The 17,742-nt window shown below is 55.0% G+C and overlaps 6 protein-coding genes across 6 annotated transcripts; 3 read left to right on the top strand and 3 right to left on the bottom strand.

Annotated features, from left to right (window-relative positions):
* Window positions 1–620: 620 nt before the first annotated feature.
* NCS57_00299400 (Lactamase-B domain-containing protein) lies at window positions 621–2,148 on the bottom strand (the record flags this gene model as incomplete). The annotated part of the gene is made up of 2 exons (XM_053053011.1): window positions 1,667–2,148; window positions 621–1,605 (listed from the first exon to the last, which is right to left on the bottom strand). Exons 1-2 carry the CDS (start codon window positions 2,047–2,049, stop codon window positions 621–623), a joined length of 1,368 nt encoding a protein of 455 aa, XP_052918257.1. The 5' UTR covers window positions 2,050–2,148.
* Window positions 2,149–3,617: 1,469 nt separating this feature from the next.
* Window positions 3,618–6,061, bottom strand: NCS57_00299500 (Kinetochore protein NDC80; the record flags this gene model as incomplete). Its single annotated transcript, XM_053053012.1, has 3 exons — window positions 5,882–6,061; window positions 3,873–5,809; window positions 3,618–3,819 (listed from the first exon to the last, which is right to left on the bottom strand). The coding sequence occupies exons 1-3, from the start codon at window positions 5,924–5,926 to the stop codon at window positions 3,618–3,620; spliced, it is 2,184 nt and encodes a 727-aa protein (XP_052918258.1). The 5' UTR covers window positions 5,927–6,061.
* A 445-nt stretch (window positions 6,062–6,506) lies between these two features.
* On the top strand, window positions 6,507–7,786 carry NCS57_00299600 (Peroxisomal membrane protein PEX14; the record flags this gene model as incomplete). Its single annotated transcript, XM_053053013.1, has 4 exons — window positions 6,507–6,539; window positions 6,608–6,614; window positions 6,673–6,977; window positions 7,031–7,786. The coding sequence occupies 4 exons, from the start codon at window positions 6,507–6,509 to the stop codon at window positions 7,784–7,786; spliced, it is 1,101 nt and encodes a 366-aa protein (XP_052918259.1).
* A 1,230-nt stretch (window positions 7,787–9,016) lies between these two features.
* Window positions 9,017–10,508, top strand: NCS57_00299700 (Abhydrolase-3 domain-containing protein; the record flags this gene model as incomplete). Its single annotated transcript, XM_053053014.1, has 2 exons — window positions 9,017–9,732; window positions 9,788–10,508. 2 exons carry the CDS (start codon window positions 9,017–9,019, stop codon window positions 10,506–10,508), a joined length of 1,437 nt encoding a protein of 478 aa, XP_052918260.1.
* A 259-nt stretch (window positions 10,509–10,767) lies between these two features.
* NCS57_00299800 (uncharacterized protein) lies at window positions 10,768–12,357 on the top strand (the record flags this gene model as incomplete). The annotated part of the gene is made up of 1 exon (XM_053053015.1): window positions 10,768–12,357. The coding sequence occupies exon 1, from the start codon at window positions 10,807–10,809 to the stop codon at window positions 12,355–12,357; it is 1,551 nt and encodes a 516-aa protein (XP_052918261.1). The 5' UTR covers window positions 10,768–10,806.
* A 540-nt stretch (window positions 12,358–12,897) lies between these two features.
* NCS57_00299900 (Hydroxymethylglutaryl-CoA synthase) lies at window positions 12,898–14,655 on the bottom strand (the record flags this gene model as incomplete). Its single annotated transcript, XM_053053016.1, has 4 exons — window positions 12,898–13,035; window positions 13,088–14,151; window positions 14,255–14,357; window positions 14,596–14,655. 4 exons carry the CDS (start codon window positions 14,653–14,655, stop codon window positions 12,898–12,900), a joined length of 1,365 nt encoding a protein of 454 aa, XP_052918262.1.
* Window positions 14,656–17,742: the final 3,087 nt, after the last annotated feature.

Raw genomic sequence — 17,742 nt, forward strand, 5'->3', positions numbered from 1 at the left:
AGCGGACCCGGGCCTTCCAGGATGAAGACCCCCTTTTGTTTTCTTGACACGATACTATTTTTGAAAGTCCTGTATAGTTAATGAGTTTACTTGGATGGCGCACCGGGCGTTGACGAAGGATTATGAACACCGACTGTCGACGGACAGTTTTATGACAAGGCATGAGTTTGGATCATGTGTGTATGAAATGAGATACCTGAACTTTGATCAATGCTTGCTTTTGCTGTTTGCAAGTCTCGAGTCCTGATTGGATACTTGAACCAAAACCCATGTGTAGATCAGGACCCATTGCCTCTCGGCAAGTGACATCATTCCTTTGTTTACTTTGAGCTTGGGTTGCTAGCTCTAGAGTGTGAGAATGGTTGGCAGAAGAGGAGAGAAATCCATTGTGCGCTTCTATTAGCGTTTAAAGACTATCATCTTTTACAAGCTTTATCCTTTTAAAATCGTGAAATAGTGTAGACAATAATGCAACACCCAACAATGCAGGTAATACACCAAAGAACCTCTCCAAAGATACGTAATACAACAATAATGCGCCAACAAGGGTATTCTCTAACAACCGCCTCTGCTTGGTCTTGTCTCTTTTCGCTTTCTCATGAAATATGACGCTTCATCTCTTAAAACTCTCTGCTCTCACCAATGTCGCAAATGTCAAAGACACCAACCTCGGGGATATTCTTCTTGCGCAACGCCTCCTTGAGCATCTTGGGCGGCTCGAGCACCTCCTCCATGGTCAGCGCCCACGTGCCCCAGTGGATGCCCATGGCGCGGGTGCACTTTGTGTCGCAAAAGATCTCGACCGAGTCGTACGGGTTGGCGTGCATAGCCGAGAAGGCCACTCGAGGGTAGTATGCGCCAATGGGGATCAAGCCGAGATCGAAAGGTCCGCGGAGCTCGCCAATCTGCTTGAACTGTGGGCACCTGGGGAGAGCCTCGTAGTCGGCACCGTAGTCGTCGATTCCGGCAGGGATGGCTGGAACAGCACGGTATCCAGTGTCGCCACCGAACCAGACCGACTTTTCGTCGGCGCGAACAGCCCATGAGCACCAGAGGGTCGTGTCCTTATCCCAGAGGGTACGAGCTGATGTGTGCTGGCAGGGCAGGCACGAGATGCGGGCTGTCATCTCGCGGGTATGGTCGCCGTCTCGAACGGTCACGCTGAGATCGGCATCCTCCCACCAGTCGAGCTCAGTAACGTGGTGGATGCCCGTCTTGCGGAACCACGTCTCCAGGCCGAGGCCGACAAAGAACTGGGCTTCTGGGTGGTGCTTCTGGACCTCGAGAATGGAGGAGTGGGAAAGGTGGTCGTAATGAGAGTGGCTGATAACAACGGCATCGACGATGGGGATGTCCTTGATATCGCAGGGTCGTGGGGTGTATCGCTTGGGGCCCATGAAGGTAAAGGGAGAGCAGCGGTCCTCGAAGACGGGATCGAAGAGCACCCGCAGACCTGAGGGGAACTCGACGTAGTAGCAGGCATGGCCTAGCCAGGTTGCGCGAAGCTTGTCGGAGCTATCACGATCAGGGAGCCATTGGGGCTTGACGACGGGAACGGTAGGAGGGCTGGTATCGGGCATCTTGAGATCGCCGGTGATGGAAGGCCTTGAGGTGTTGTTAGCTTGGTCGTCGCGGGATCTCTAGCTTTGGGACAGTTTCTACATACCAGACGACCCGTCGGAGCATGGTGCCGAAACCTGGGGCACCACTCCATGAAGGATAAGGGTTCTTGAATCCTACTACAGTACCGCGCTTGATCTCATGATGGGGGTTCGAGGCGGCTTCTGCAGGAATGGTAGACCGGCCGGGGATCTTGGAGACGATCGAGGTAGTAGAGATGGTGGTCTTGGGAGCGGACGCGTCCTGGGAGCCGGACTCGGTGGAGGTGAGCTTGGCGGAAGCTGAGTTGGCGACGGAAGCCATGGTGGTCGAAGCTACCGATGAGCTGGTAGAGTACGAGTAGGTCTGCTGCTGCTGTACGGCTGCTGTATTTGTCTGTTGAAGTTGATGCCAGAGTTGACGGGTCGGTGGACGGAGCAGGCGCGGCATATGGTGGACGGGAAGGGCGTCGGAGGCTTCGGGGCCGATGGGAAGTTTAAAAGAGGGTAGATAGGGGGGGGGGAGGAGGGATGGCCGGGGGTGGTAAGGTGCCGTCCGGGGGTTGGTTGAGGCGGGAGGGATGGTATGGATGGGAAGAGAGGCGAGATAAGTACAAGTAGGTAGGTAGCGAGAGGGTGTGCGTATGTGTATGTGGCTTATAGTGCAGTAAAGAACCGAGCTTAGAAATGTATGACGGTGCTTGTACTGTACGAAAAGGGAAAACAATCTGATTTTTTCTCCTCTTGCTGACGCCAGCAGTAATGGGGGTTTTCGTCTGGTATGGCTGAAGGCGGAGTGATTGAGATGTCCGCCTCGTCTCTCCCGCGTATACAGCCAATGGAGGTCAATGGGTACCCAACCAACGCAACGAGTCAGTGACAAACAATGTAGCCTTGGCACAAGACGCAGCACGGACAACAAAGAGGCTTGAGATCGAGGTCTATGCTTTTGAGGATCTTCTAGAAAAAAAATGAAGCAAAGAGAGAGGTACGAAAAAGGGGACACACACACACCATCACCGTAGCAGCAAGCAGCAGCACAGCTCTTGGTTGCCCCGTAGGGCTTTAGCGGAGTTAATAGACCCGCATGTCCCCGTGTGTCCGACGCCGACCGCGTGGGCGGAGCCATTTCCCGAGCTATCCGGGGAGACGAGACGAGAGAGGAGCATTGCCTTGAAGAGGACGCGAGTGCGAGCGGGACAATCCGAGGCCGTCGTCGTAACTTTTTTCTTGCCTGTGATTGATTGCCCTCGCTTCCTTTTCTCTCCATTGTTTATCTTCCTTTTCTCAACAGTTCCAGGTAGACGCCGCTCCGTGTTGACCGGAGTGCGGAGTTCAAGTCCGGTGTATCCATGCATGAGACATACATCATCCATCCATGCATATTGCATCCATGGACACAGACAATCAACAAAAAAACAAACTTGATAAACCTTGATTATACCTCGGCTTTATCTCTCTTCTCGCTTTGAATACGAAATACCTAAAATGCACCTCCCTCCATCATCACGCGTTGCATCTGCCGCCCATACCCCCTCGCATAATCCCTGTCATCGCCATGTGGTTCCCCTGTGGCGCCTCAATAGCGCAGGTGTCTCAACGTGGAAGCCAAGCGAAGCCCCCTGCACCGGGGCACGGTTTGTCTGTTACGCTTTGATAGCTGCGGCTTCATGTCCGAATAGAAAACTGCCGCCCGTTGAGACTCGCTGCAAGTATCGAACCAGGTCAGGTCAAAATCAGGCCCGTGGGTGGTATCCTTCAAACCAAAAACTACCAGGTATCTAGCGCATTATTGATGCAAGTTCGCTCTCCACCCCTATATCAACAAGAACCAAAACAGTACAGTACACAACATCAACATAGACAAGGTCGACAAGACAAGACAAGGACCAGCCTAGACTGTATTCCAACCAGCTCGTCAATTACTCCGCCAAACGCCCGAAACAAGCCAGAAAGCCGCCGGAAAACAATTCGTCATCTCATAAGCGTCTTGAAAGATTGGTTCATGCGTCAGCGTCATCACATATCGACTTGTCGAGTGTCCTCGCCCATTTCCTCGCTGCCGAGCTCCTTTTCTAGCTCGTCCGCTACGAAGCCTTCGTAGTCATCTAGGTTCTTTTGAACGTGAATCTTGAACTTGATGACGTCGTTGAGCATCCGATCAATCTCGGTGTGCAGCTCCTCACGGAGTGCGTTGGCCCGGAGTACAAGCTGCTCGTATCTGTCATCTGGTCAGCTTCTTATCGTCTTATAACCCATATTAAGTGGACTTACTCAATTGTTGTGTTGATCTCGCGCTGCTCCAGAACCTGCACCGAATCGGACAGACCAGCTCGCATGCGTGACAACTCCTTCTCCATCTTCTCGATTTGCGCATCAGACGCCAGCTTCTGCGCTGTTGTAATCTCCTTGGTCTTCTCATACTCCTCCTCTGCTGCGCGTACGCGGTGGTTGAGTGCTTCCACAGCGCTTCGCCTGTCTTCAATGGCTTCCTTGATTCCATCCAGCAAGTCGTGGTCTTTCATCATCTCGTCCATTGCGGCACTTCGACGCTCTGAAATCTCCTTGCGCAGCGACAAGAAGCTCTTGCGGATCTTGCCTCGTAGGTCTAGGTTAAGAATGTGTCCTGGTTGGTATCCAGTCGCGTGGTCAGCCAGCAGCCGGTCTGACGAAGCCGCCCCTGTAGACCCCTTGAAGTTGGAAGACGTGAGGTCCGAGCTGTCATTGACCATAACCTGAAGTTCAAACTCTTCTCCCTTGGCATTGGCTGCTGTCGATGGGATCAAGGCGATCTGGTATGCAACGGTGTTGTACCGATCGACCATCCGTTCGAGCTCGTCTAGCTTCCGGCTTGCGTCAATCTCCTTCTCCGACACCTTCTTCTTCACTTCCTCTAGTCGCTGGCCTGCTGACTCGATGCCTTTTTGCAGCCGCTCTCGCTCCGCAGTCATGCGGTCAATATCCTGCATGCTGATCCCCTGAGCGTCGACAGCCTTTTGCAGACCACGTCGCTCGTCTTCAGCCTCTTGGAGCTCCTCCAGCAGTTTGTCGAGCTCCTCCTGTAGAACCTGTGATCGGCTCTCGTACTTCTCTGACCGTTGCATGGCCAGCGCATTGTACTCCTCAAACTTGATCTTGTCCTCCTCCATGATCTTGAAGTGGTTGTCCAGGACTGCTGGATCGGGTGTCGACTTTTCTAGGTCTTCAATCTCCTTCAACAATCGCGCGTTTTCCGCCTCGAGCATCTCAAGTTGTGACGTGTACTTCGAGTTTGACCGCTCAAATGCGGCGGCCATGGACTGCACATGAGGTGCCAAAACCCGTTCCGCCTCCTCGTCACCCATATCATCGTCCATGGCCAGCCAGTCCCGGTATCCGTTGCTGAGAAAGTCAAAGATGATGCGGTCGCCGCTAACGTCGACCCCGCTCTCCATACAAGCTTCATCGTAGCTGCAGTTTGCGTAGCCATCCAGCATCTGGGCCAACTGCATCATCCAGTGAAGAAGGCCAAGAAATGTGCTCCAGTTTTGTCCTCCCACGGCAGAGATCTGGCTCTTGGTGATGCTTCTCTCAAAAGGGTACCTCATCTGCTTCAGGAGAGGTGGCACTTCCTGGTCGATGCTCTTTTGGAATCTGTAGCTGGGGTCGATGCGGTGGTAGAGCCATTGGAACATGTAGTTGAAGTCCTTCTGCGTTGGCGACTTTAGGACATTCTGCGAAAGCACATGCTTCATCTCCATCTCGAAATTGTAGTTCACCATATACTCCAGAATCTCTTGTCCAATGCGAGCCTGAAAGGCGCGATCCTTCAGAGGTCGGGGGTCGCGGGGAACACCGGCAGGTTGGGGAGTAGCCTGGAAGAAGCTCTGGTGGGTCATGGGAGCCGCCGTCGACTGGCGAGGCCGGTATACGCTGCTACGTCGGTCGCCATCGGTAGAGGCTCGCGTCGTCGTCGCTCCGGGGGTAAAAGTCGGCTTCGGTTGGAACGAGGAACGTTTGACTGAGGACAGACCAAGGTCGGCGAGGTTGGTTCCGGACGACGAACGCTTGAAAAGAGGTTGACTTGGGCGCGGCAGGGCGAGGGATTGCCTAGATCCCGACATGGACCGGACATGACTGCCCGGGTAATTGGCGCCACTGTTGGAGCCGGATCGCTTCATAGTCGAACCAGGCTGTGGAATGGCGCTGTTTGCGCTGATACCTCCAAGGGTCTATGCAGAGAGTTAGGAAAATGTTGAAAGTCAAGGCGCGCGTGTGTTGTAAAAGGCGGGGAGCGGTCGCACCTCTCTGGGTCTTCTGACACTCCACAGGCCCGTATCTTGGGACATATCCAGTGTGACAGGCAGCACGCGACTGCGATGGAATGAACGCGCGATGTCGGCGAGTACTGTGGGTTTTGTTTTTCGTGAGTAACTTGTCGGTGATGATGTTGACGAGGGGTGGGATGTGAGGGTACGGAATAGGCGTCAGGGCAAGATGAGAAAGATTGGCATTGGAAGTGTGTTGCCTGGCGGGAAAGTAAACAAATGATCTGATCTAGCTTTTGATTGGCTAGAAGAAGACATCGTGGTTTCGAGTGGAGCACGGTTGAGCTGGCAGAGTGGGGCATCAATCAACGTCGGCACGTGACTCAATGCTCATCACAACTTCCCAAGACAGTCTGGCGTTGAGCCGTTCGTTTCGCTGGAGAGGTACGTACCGCCTGCCTCGGCTCGACCACGCATTTCCCCGGGCCAGCTTCCGGCTCCAGACTCCGTCCCCACGCCTTCAACTTCGAGCCTCCGCAAGAAGCACATGCATTTGTCATTTTCCATTCTATCATCACCCGGATCTGTTCGGCCATCACTCCTTCAACTCTCTGCGACTCGGATGCTGTGGTGAGAGCCGTCTAACGGCTACAAGTCAATCATGGCTATTCGCGAAGACCTCGTGGCCTCTGCGGTAAGTTGATCGCGTCTCCCAGCCACCGCGACCGTAAATGCCGGACTTGAATACTGACTCCTGAGTAGGCGCAATGTCGGTTTCTTCCTACACGATAATAACAACCCCGAATACCAATGCTAACTGATCGCAGTCCTGCAGGATCCTAGCGTCGCATCGTCTTCCGTCGAGAACCGCATCTCGTTCCTGCGAAGCAAGAACCTGACCCAGGAGGAAATCGATGTCGCCCTGGCCCGAACAGGAGGCAATGCGCCGCCTACACCGACACCTTCATATGCCGGTGCCCCCGCCGGTCCTCCTCCTCCTCAGCAATACTACCCGCCCTATCCACAGCATGCCTGGCAGCCGCCACCTCCCCCAAGAAGGGACTGGAGGGACTGGTTCATCATGGCGACTGTAGTTAGCGGAGTTTCCTACGGAGTGTACTCTCTGGGCAAGGTTTGTAACCTCTGACAACATTGCTTCGTGATGGTGGACTAACAAGGAGGCAGCGCTACATTTACCCCCTGGTGGCCCCCCCGACACCGGAGAAGCTCGAGCAAGATAAGAAATCGATCGAAGAACAGTTTGACCGAGCTTTTACTCTTGTTGAGCAGCTCGCGAAGGACACCGAAAGCCTTAAAACGGCTGAAAAAGAGCGAACAGAAAAGTTGGATGCTGCGATTGCGGATCTTGAGACCGTCATGACAGACCTCAAGGCGGCCAATCGACGACGGGAGGACGACGCGAACCGAATCCGAGATGAGGTCCAGTCCCTCAAGGACGCGATCCCCAAGGCGCTCGAGAACCAGAAGGGGCTGACCGATGGCCGACTGCGCGAGATCAACACTGAGCTTACCAGCCTCAAGACGCTGGTCTCGCAGCGCATGTCCAGCAGCGCTTCGACTCCTACAAGCTCAAGCTTCTTGCGAGGTGCCAGCGGTAGTGTCAGTGGTGCTGCCAGCGGCGTCGGCAGCACGAGCACCCCGGCGGCTTCTAGCTCGGCCCCCAAGACCAACGGAGAACAGACCGGAGCCGAGTCCAGCACGACTACTCCCGCTGCTGAGGTTCCCAAGCCTTCCTTCCCCTCGACTACCTTTTCCTCGGCTCCCCTGGTCAACCGATCCTCGTCGCCTCTTGCCAACATGACTGGCAAGAAGGCCATCCCTGCCTGGCAGATGGCCATGGCCAACCAGAACGACACCTCGTCGACTCAGGTCAAGGCGGACGAGCCCAAGGAGGCGGCTGCTAGCAGCTCCAGCTCTTAGGAGATGTCCTGATATTTAGTCTTTTTTCTTCTCGCTTGTACAGTATCCTATGCATCTACAACTTTGGACAAATGGAGACTCTGGGATAATAGGGTCGGCTGATAGGAGTGTTTATGGGGTAGTGTTGTAGCGTTAATCCGTCTTGTCAAATATCAATGTTGACCATCACCAGACTTGAGTATCCTTCGCAGGTAATGATATTGACATATGGATGTGTGGTTACTGTAATTGGTCTTTCGCTGTCCCTCTGAAGCCACATCTCGAAGCCAATCAGATATGCCAAACCTGTATGCGCCACCAGCTTTCAGATGCAAGTATGCAATGTAGAGCTCGCTGTTCGTTCTGCAGCGCATTTGCATGCATCTCCTTGATGCTTGTATATCCTTGATCACGCAGTTCCCGCAAAAATTACCACTTTGAGCAGCGTTGTGAGGCATCACCTACACCGCTCAACACACATACACATCCTCTCTCTGATATAACTTTTAGCAAGCAAGGATTAAGACGAGTCATGATAGAGAATATCCTTCATGTGCGCCAGATTCTCAGAAGCTGTCTCGGTAAATCAGGGACCGCGGACGCCGATGATCGGCACATCCATACCCCAGCAGCTGAAAACCGCTAGCCTGAACATCCGTGCCGAGGCTCGCTTCAAAGCTCATGATCTCTGCCCGCTTCCATCAACCGTCTCCTGGATAAACTATTCCTAGTTGATGACATGTCACTTTCTCATCGAGTTTCCCCGAGTGTGTCTATGCCGTGACGGGAGAGATAACCCGGCTGCCAGACCACCACTAGTGGCGAGAGTTTCGTGGTTCACCTTGTCATGGACTGACAGGAGCCGTCATTGGCTTTGGCGCAATTCGGGTCTCAATATTTGCTTGGTATTGGGCTCTCGTGCCAATAAGAGGTGCTACGGTGGCTGGCTGGGCGGTGGACAAGTCTCATCTTGATCTCAGCCATCCTCCCTTGCGACACCTCTCATCGCGACGCCTCACTCCGACCGCTTTCGTGTCTGTCCTCGGTTTCTAGATGAGGGTTTTTACAGCGTGCTTGTTCTATGAATTAACAAGGATAAATCCAATAGCATACACTTGACAGAAGAAGAGTTGGACGTTGGCCTTTTACTCCACCGTCTCATCTGGATCACTTACATCACCACTCAAACCCACAACACCATCACTTCCTCTTCACTATCGCTACAGATCCAAGCCCCGCTTCACCTTCAAGATGAACTCAGAAACCATCGAGACCATTCGGGCGGTCATCCCCTTACTCCCTCTCATCCTCCGTCACTCTCTCCTCCACATCCTGCGCATCTCAGATACGGCCAAGTATCTCGACCTTCATAGCTCCCTCGTGGTCGCCTGCCTCCGCGAGCTGCTCGTCCCCCCAAACCCCCACAGCATCTCTTCCACGCAGAAGCTCACTCTTCGAGACCCCGGAATAAGGGGCCACATATGGGTCAGCAAGTATGCCAGCCCAAGGCCACCAGAGACTTCCATCCGCGACACCCTCATCAGCGCCCTCGAGCGCCTCGCGGGAACCACCACATGCCGGGTCCCGGTGCCCGACCTGGTCGACGTCGAGGCCGAGTGGACCGGCCACCGGGGCGGTGTGGCCCGCGGCGCTCCGCTGCCTGACGTGTCGGAGCGGGAGCGGTACCACGGCATGATGCGCGAGTGCCGCCGTCCGACGACGGTCCTGTACTTGCACGGCGGCGCCTACTACCTCTGCGACCCCTCGACGCACCGCCCCACGACCAAGAAGCTGGCCGAGCTGACGGGTGGTCGGTGCTACTCGGTGCGCTATCGCCTCGCACCGCAGCATCCATTCCCTGCTGCGTTGCTTGATGCGTTGGTGTCTTATTTCACGCTGCTGTACCCTCCTCCGGATGCGTACCACGACCCTGTGCAGCCGGAGCACATTGTGATTGCCGGTGATAGGTATGATTCTATTCTCGGTGCCCCGGATAGCCACATGTTAATATGAACTTGATAGTGCTGGCGGCAATCTTGCGCTCTCGCTGCTCCAACTTATTCTTGAGCTTCGTCAGCAAGACTCTCGGATTCTATGGCACGGCGAGCTGCGTGAGGTCCCCATGCCAGCTGGCATTGCAGTGAACTCTCCCTGGGTAGACGTCACACAGAGCTCGCCGACATGGGAGATGGCCACGCCGACGCCGTACGACTACCTCCCCAAGCCCGAGACTATGGACAAACTAGACATTCCGCCATGCGATGCCTGGCCCTCAAATCCTCCTCGGCGCAACATGTACGTCGCCGATGACCTAGCAGCTCACCCACTAGCATCACTCGTTATGGCTCGCAGCTGGAAGGGCGCGCCGCCCGTCTATATCTGCACAGGATGGGAGATCCTCGCCTACGAAGACAAGTACCTCGCGCGCAAGCTCGAGGCTGATGGCGTGCGGGTCGTGTTTGAGGAGTACGAGGCCATGCCGCACTGCTTCGCGCTGCTGCTGCGCGACGTACCCGCCACGCGCCGGTGCTACGACGGCTGGGCGGCTTTCATCCGCGCCGCTGTAGAAGACCCCGCGGCGATCGAGACCAGAGCTATGACAGTCAAGGCGAGAACTCTGGAGGAGGTTCCATTGCGGTTTGAAGAGCTCAGCGATGTGTCAGAGAAAGAGATACAAGAGAGGGTGCTGCAAAAGGCAGGGTTAGAGGAGAGGTTGCTAGAGGCGCCAATTGCGAAGTTATAGGTGACGCATTGGTATCTTGACTTTTGCACATATGTTAGAATACATATTTGGATACCTATGTGAATGATTGATATGCAAGATACTTTTTTATATATACAACTTACAAGCCTTCTATAATCTCCGTTATCAATCATATCGGCATCGTCATCACCCCCATCGGCTCCGCCCCCACAGCCTCCGGCTTCCGAACCCGACACCGGCCGGACCCACCAAAATTCTCCAACTTGCCTGATCCGCAAGCTCCAAGCTCCCTCCAGCATCATTCAACCACCATCCCCGAGGGGTCCCCACGATACCAATGGAGCGCCACAAGCAGGCCGTCGCCTCCATCGCCTCGGCCGTCCGCGGCTTCTTCGAGCGCCGCGAGCCATACCGCATCTTCCATGGCTCCACGAACAGCACTCGTCCTCAGCTGACCGGCAAGCCCGTCGTCGACATCAGCGCTCTTCGCAATGTTCTCCAGGTCGACCGCGCCGCTCGCACCGCCCTCGTCGAGCCCAATGTCCCCATGGATAAGCTTGTCGAGTCGACCCTTAAGCACGGTCTCGTTCCCCCCGTCGTCATGGAGTTCCCCGGCATCACAGCCGGAGGCGGCTTCGCAGGCACGGCGGGCGAGAGCTCGTCGTTCAAGTACGGATTCTTCAACGATACGGTCAATTGGGCCGAGATTGTGCTCGGAAACGGAGAGGTTGTTCGTGCGTCGCGAGAGGAGCGTGCTGACCTCTTCCGCGGCGCCGCTGGTGCCGTCGGCTCCCTCGGCGTAACCACGCTGCTCGAGCTGCAGCTCAAGGAGGCCAAGAAGTTTGTTCGCACTACATATCATCGCACTAGCAGCGTCGCCGAGGCCGTTGCCCGTATCCGCGCCGAGACCGAAAACCCCGCCAACGACTATGTCGACGGTATCCTCTTCTCCAAGGACCATGGCGTAGTAGTCACTGGTACTCTGACCGATGACAAGCCCGCCGATACCAAGATCCAGACCTTCAGTGGTGCCTGGGATCCCTGGTACTACCTCCACGTCCAAGACCGCACTCGCAACGTTCCCTCCGCTGGTCCTATCGTTGACTCCGCCGCCTCGTCCTCCTCTCCCGTCGATTACATCCCTCTCGCCGAATACTTCTTCCGCTATGACCGCGGCGGCTTCTGGGTAGGCGCCGCTGCCTTCGACTACTTCAAGGGCGTGCCCTTCAACCGATTCTTCCGCTGGTTCCTCGACGACTTCCTCCATACTCGCATGCTCTACCGTGCCCTCCACGGTAGCGGTGAATCCGCCCGCTTCATCGTTCAGGACCTCGGCCTGCCCTACCGCACTGCCGAGGCCTTTGTCGACTACACGGCTGAGAACTTCAATATTTGGCCCCTTTGGTTGTGTCCCCTGAAACAGACTCCTCCTCCCACCTTCCACCCGCACACTGGTGAGGCCGAGACTGCTGCTGACGGCACTGTGTCGACCCCTCCGTCTCTGAACATTGGCCTATGGGGCTGGGGCCCCACTGACCCGGATGAATTTGTTACCAAGAACCGCGCTCTCGAGGACAAGCTTGTCGAGCTAGGCGGTCTTAAGTGGCTTTATGCGCACACCTACTACAACGAGGAGGAGTTCTGGAAGCTCTATGACAGACCCTGGTATGAGGCCCTTAGGAAGAAGTACCACGCCGATACGCTACCGACCGTCCACGACAAGGTCAAGGTTGATGTCGAGGCCCGCAAGGAGCAGCGTCAGAAGTGGAAGCGCTCCCTCAAGAGCAAGCCGCCGTTGGGTGGTCTGTATGGTATCTGGAAGGGTATCCAGAGCAAGGATTACATGCTGCACCGCCACGCCGAGTGGAAGTTCAAGGAGAAGAAATAGAGGATACCCTGTATGAGTATTGAGTGTTAGAGTTGATAGAGCCAAGGCTTTTAGTCTTGCTGCCGAGAGGCCTGTATGCAAGGTTTTGGGTATATAGAAAAGTCTTGGTTGTACACAAGCGAGGTCAAATACCAAAGGATACCAATTTACTTGGAAATAGATGTCTTGTATTCAAATGCCGACATCTTCTGTGCGCCAAATGGTCGCATCTATGGGCCTTGACAGCTTCCAGCATAAATCAGCTTCTCAGGAGAGACAATATCCCCAATATTTACACAAGCCTCCGTGTCCACCATCGTAGGCTCAATTAGGGGGAATCCGCGTCAATCTCCTTTGCGCCCAAGGCGCAAGTCTATCATCAAGCGCTGTAGTTCGCCTCCCAATGCGTCTAGTTTCCTCCCCTCTCAAGTCGTCATGTTCATGATATGCTCTCGGTCCAGGGTCGCGACTCTTGTGGGCTAGGCCAGCAAGTAGAAAAAAACCCAGGTCAAAAATGAACGAGAAGCAGAAGGGTCATAAAGCTGAACGGGTGCGGGTCCTCTATTCCTTGATAGCGTACTCGCGCTTGAACATGTCGTCGACCTTGGTAAGGTAGTAAGTTCCAGGGACAATGCCGGAGATCTCACCCTTGGGGGTGTAGTCCTTCTGGAGATGAGCCTGCTTTCGGAGATCGCACATCTGTACAAAGTTAGCGACTGCTTGAACTGTAACTGTCTCATCCTTCACTCACCTTGTCGTAGTTCTCAGGGGGCACAGCGCGGCGGGCAGCGAGGCGGGTGGGGATGTCGAGAACGTCAGAGATGCGCTCGACGTTGCCGTTGATGCGGAAAGACATGAAGCTGGCAGCGAGACCGGAACCGTAGCTGAAGAGACCAATTCGCTTGCCCTCGAGAGCCTTGTTGTCGACGACGCTGATCAAGCTGGCCAGACCACCCCAGACACTGCCGCAGTACATGTTACCAACGTTGGTGGCAACCTGGATAGAGGGGTTAACGCGCTCCTGGAAGCGCTTCTTGGTGAGACCCATGAAGGTCTTCTCAACGACCTTGTCGGTCAGAGACTTCTCGTAGTCCATGTCGCGGAGCTCAGGGGCGACCTCGGCGAAAGCCGGCGAGTCGGCGTTGGCAAGGTAGTCGTGGTAGAGGAGTCGGGCATAAGACTTCTGGACGAGCTTGCAAGTAGGGGAGTGGAAGGCAAGGTAATCGAAGCGGTCGAGGTTGGTTCGGTTAGGGTCACTGCCGTTGGTGACACCGTTGGTGGACTGCTTGGCCTCACGCTTGCAGTAGTCACGGTAAGCGGCATCGAGAGCCTTGGTGTAGCAGTTGATGGAGTAGTGGCCGTCGACGTAGGGGTACTCGCTGGTCAGGTCGGGCTTGTAGAAGTCGTAGGCGTGCTGCATGTAGGTACCGCGCAGGCCAGGCTCAGCAACAATAGGAGCGTTGGGGCCAATGAGCAGAGCAACGGCGCCAGCACCGCCAGTGGGACGGGCGTTACCCTTGGCGTAGAGGGCAATGTCACCAGCCACAACAATACCATCACGGCCGTCCCAAGCAGAGGACTCAATCCAGTTGATGGTGTTGAAGACGGCGTTGGTACCACCGTAGCAGGCGTTGATGGTGTCGACACCCTCGATGTTGGTGTTGTCGCCAAAGAGCTGCATGAGAACAGTCTTGACCGACTTGGACTTGTCGAGGAGGGTCTCAGTGCCGACCTCGAGACGACCAATTGAGTTGGGGTCAACGTTGTAGTTCTTGAGGAGGTTCTTGGTGGCGGTCAGGGCGAAGGAGTAGATGTCTATCATGAAAGAAGAGCAGAATCATGTTAGCAACGTGTTGCAGAGCGTGTGAAGCCAGGCGCGTCGCCATGGATCATTTGCTGAGCTCGGGACCAAACTTACCCTCGCGATCATCGCAGAAGGACATCTTGGTCTGGCCAAGACCAATGGTGTACTTTCCAGTGCTGACGCCATCGAACTTCTCGAGCTCAGTCTGCTCAACATACTAGAGTGAGGCGGATTGTGGTTAGCTGAGGGCGTCATCGAGGGCTTGCGATGGAGGGGCAGGCGTTGGAATGGAGGGGCACACGACCCAGGAACCCGAACACGAGAATAACGCAGGGACCTTTTTTTTAATTGAAAAAGTTTTGGTGAGGGGCAGCGGCCAACAACAATCCATTCCCCAATGCTCAGAGAGCAATTGAGGCACGAGAGCACGGGGCAGAGGGAGGACCCTGACTTACCTGGCTGGGGAAGTAGATCTCAATGGCCTTGATGCCAATGTTTTGAGGACGGGCGGCCATGGTGAAAGATTTGGGAGGTGTTTGTCTTTCGTTGAGAGGTGACGGTGGAGGAAGATGAAGACAAGAAGAAGAGGTAGAGGAAGAGGAAGAGGATGTGGAGATGGAGGAGAGACGAGATATAATAACCACCAGGAAGGAGGGAAGGGAAGGGGGGGAGGGACCCGGAAGAAGGCGCGAGATTGCGGGTTTGTTAACTGAGATTGAGATTGGATCTCGAAACGAAATCTAGACGGAGCCCAAGCCTCTGGGGGGTGATGGATGTTCAGGCGGCGCGGCGGGGGGGCAAGCTTCGGGGCTTGGAGGGGTGAAGGGAGTGACCTATGATTGTTGGGCAAATTAGTTAGATCCAGAGGTATCAGGTTTTTCACCGCCCTTTGGCTTTGCCGCTGGACGATTGGCAATTGTGCTTGCTATCGAGGTATTTTGGGGGGCTGGGTGCAGTAATTGGGCTAGGCAAATGTCTTCATCCTCGGCCGTGACCATGATGCATGGGATCCGACCTGGGAGACGGCACGGTGGGAGGGATGCTAAGACCAGACCGCCAGGACAACGACAATCACTTGTCCTGGTTGAGTCGAATGCATTGAACACCTGGATTAGATCCGTAGGTGTGTGTTACGCGAGATGTTGTGCTCCGTGTTTATCATGGAAGCACAACCTGCCCTCGCTAGACACTCGACTCTTTGCCTGCTCCATGACCACTGCAACTGCACTTCATGCAGCCCGCAGACAGAGTCTCTTGCCTCCTCCCTCCCGTCTCCTGTCAGGGGCACGCCTCAACCGGTGGGCGCCGAAGGGGAAAAAAACGTGGTGGGCTTGACGTTTCGTTGTCTGTGGTGGGAGTGGGCTTGGGTGCTGTTGGTGGGACTTACACGGGGATAGCGAGAAGGCTGTTTGGAAACACGAACACGACAACTGGTTGGTTGGTCGATCAAACTTGGGGAAGGTGTTGGTTCTAGCCAGCAAGATGCTCTAGATGCAGCTGGTATCTGGTAAAAGTATGGGGAGGGATGGGAATCCTTTATATAGACGTCAATCTCTTGTGCTAGATGGGTGTAAGTGCGGGTTTGGCCAAGATTGTACCTGTGTCGTCTGATTAGGTTGTGCAAATGTTGAGGTGCTTGTTTGCTCCGAGGTGTTTCCAGATACCCGATCTGCCGGCCCAAGCCCTGCCTCACATGCCCAGTCGCCACTCAAGAGGTACTTCTTTCAGAGAGGTACAAAGACTGCCTCGAGCTGTACCTGTTCTAATTCGGCGCAAAATTCTCTGCTTGGTGATCCAACCCACTCTGAGTTTTCATTATCTGATCCCACGCTGCACTCTCACAGGCAGCTTAGCAGCCCACACTCCACCGAGACCGGCTCCAGCTGTCGCCATCCATCCATCACAGAGTGGATGGGATGGGACAGAAGAGACCGGAGCTCAGGGCCAGAGCCAGTCCCATTTCAGGGGACCACCCGCTAACGCTACTGTCGGGTGGTACCCAGGGGCTAGATGTTGTAGCGGGGGCCACAGCGTATCATCGCCCAGCATTACCTACAGTCGCACTTGCCCTGTCTGGCATTGTCCTTCCAGAGGTGGTCACCACACCCGTTTCCATTCTTCCACGACTCCACCATTCCATCTTCTTCATCAACCTCACCCTTGCGTACTTAGCCGCACATCAACGGTAGCCATTCGCGTTCACCAGGAAACACCCTCGTCGTGAACTGTACCCGAGAACAATCTTGACGCCATCTTGTTCCCTTTCGCTTTGGCTGCATGCATTGACCTTTCTGAGGGCGCCGTTCCGCACTCATGTGTGATGGGCACCACTCAGCAAGCGTCCCACTCCCTCAGCACTTGTGCTTCGTTTGCTCCATGTGCCGTCGGCATTCTCCTTCTTTAGGATATCCCTACCAGATCCAGATCTAGGTATTCCCGGGTTCAATCTCGGAGTCGGATCATGGTTTCTGTCACAGATGATCTCGAAACCCTATCGAGGCGAGCATCATGACATGCCTCGACCAGTTCTATCTTGCTGGGCCTGACATGTCAGAAGAACCCTCAACCATGCTCTCAACTCCATGGCCCTTCTTCAGTCAGTTCACGGCCGAGGTTCTCGTAGCCCCCATGCTCCATTACCTTCTCGCCACGTCCATGAGGAATTTATTGTCCTGCGTCCCACGCCATGACCACATCTCTAGCGTCATCTTCCCGGTTTGTCCCTCGTCGATGCGACCTTTGGACCATTTCCTGACTTGTGACGACGTCAACTTGCCCACCATTATCAATCGCTAAACTCGAGGACCGCCGCATTCCGTTCTTCGGCGTGGGTCGACAAGGACCCTTCTAAGTCTGATGCAGCTAGCCTCACGTCTTTTGCCTCAACCGTCCCGAGACTTGAGACACTTGGGCGTCTTAGTCCCCGGCTATATCCCACCTAAGATAATCAACGTGCAGGATCCTGCATCCCAGGCACCACCATCAGGCTTGATTATCGCTCGACGACTCCGGCCGGCTCGCCTGGGGCTTGGGTGGGCAGGGCACGTTGCGTACATAAGCCGCGGGGGTGTTGCGAACTATCACGTACCCGTACCCAGTTGCTTCGCGTCGAGCGGCATGAAAAGAGACCAAAGGATCTTTGCAATTTGAGAATCCATGAAAAGCTGAGAATACGCAAGACACTACGTATGTCTCTAGTGTCGTTATTCGGTCTCTTATTCGATTTTCGCTCTCTTATTCGACTCTTCGCTCTCTTATTCGGTCCCTCTTATTCGGGTTGAGGCTCCTCCAAGCCGCATTGCTTCTTTGTACCATGGTCGCAAGCCCAACTTCATCACCCACGCAGGTCCCTTGTCCGCTTCGGCACGTCATTAGTCTCATCCCACGGCTCCCACGGCGGCTTGCGTCCGGCCATTCATGGCTGGTCTTGCTGCGTGGGTTCTTTTCGATCCCGACTTGGCTGCTCCGGTCGAATGCCGAATATCCCTCTTACTCTCCGCTGTTGCGTGGAGCCGCGCATCTAGTCGAAGCAAATCTGCACTGACCTTGCCGGCCTAGGTTGTGCCCTGGGGCTCATTGGCTTGATCACTTCGATCTCCCAG

Source organism: Fusarium keratoplasticum, chromosome 2 (assembly GCF_025433545.1).
Source record: "Fusarium keratoplasticum isolate Fu6.1 chromosome 2, whole genome shotgun sequence".
NCBI classification, from domain to species: Eukaryota; Fungi; Ascomycota; class Sordariomycetes; order Hypocreales; family Nectriaceae; genus Fusarium; species Fusarium keratoplasticum.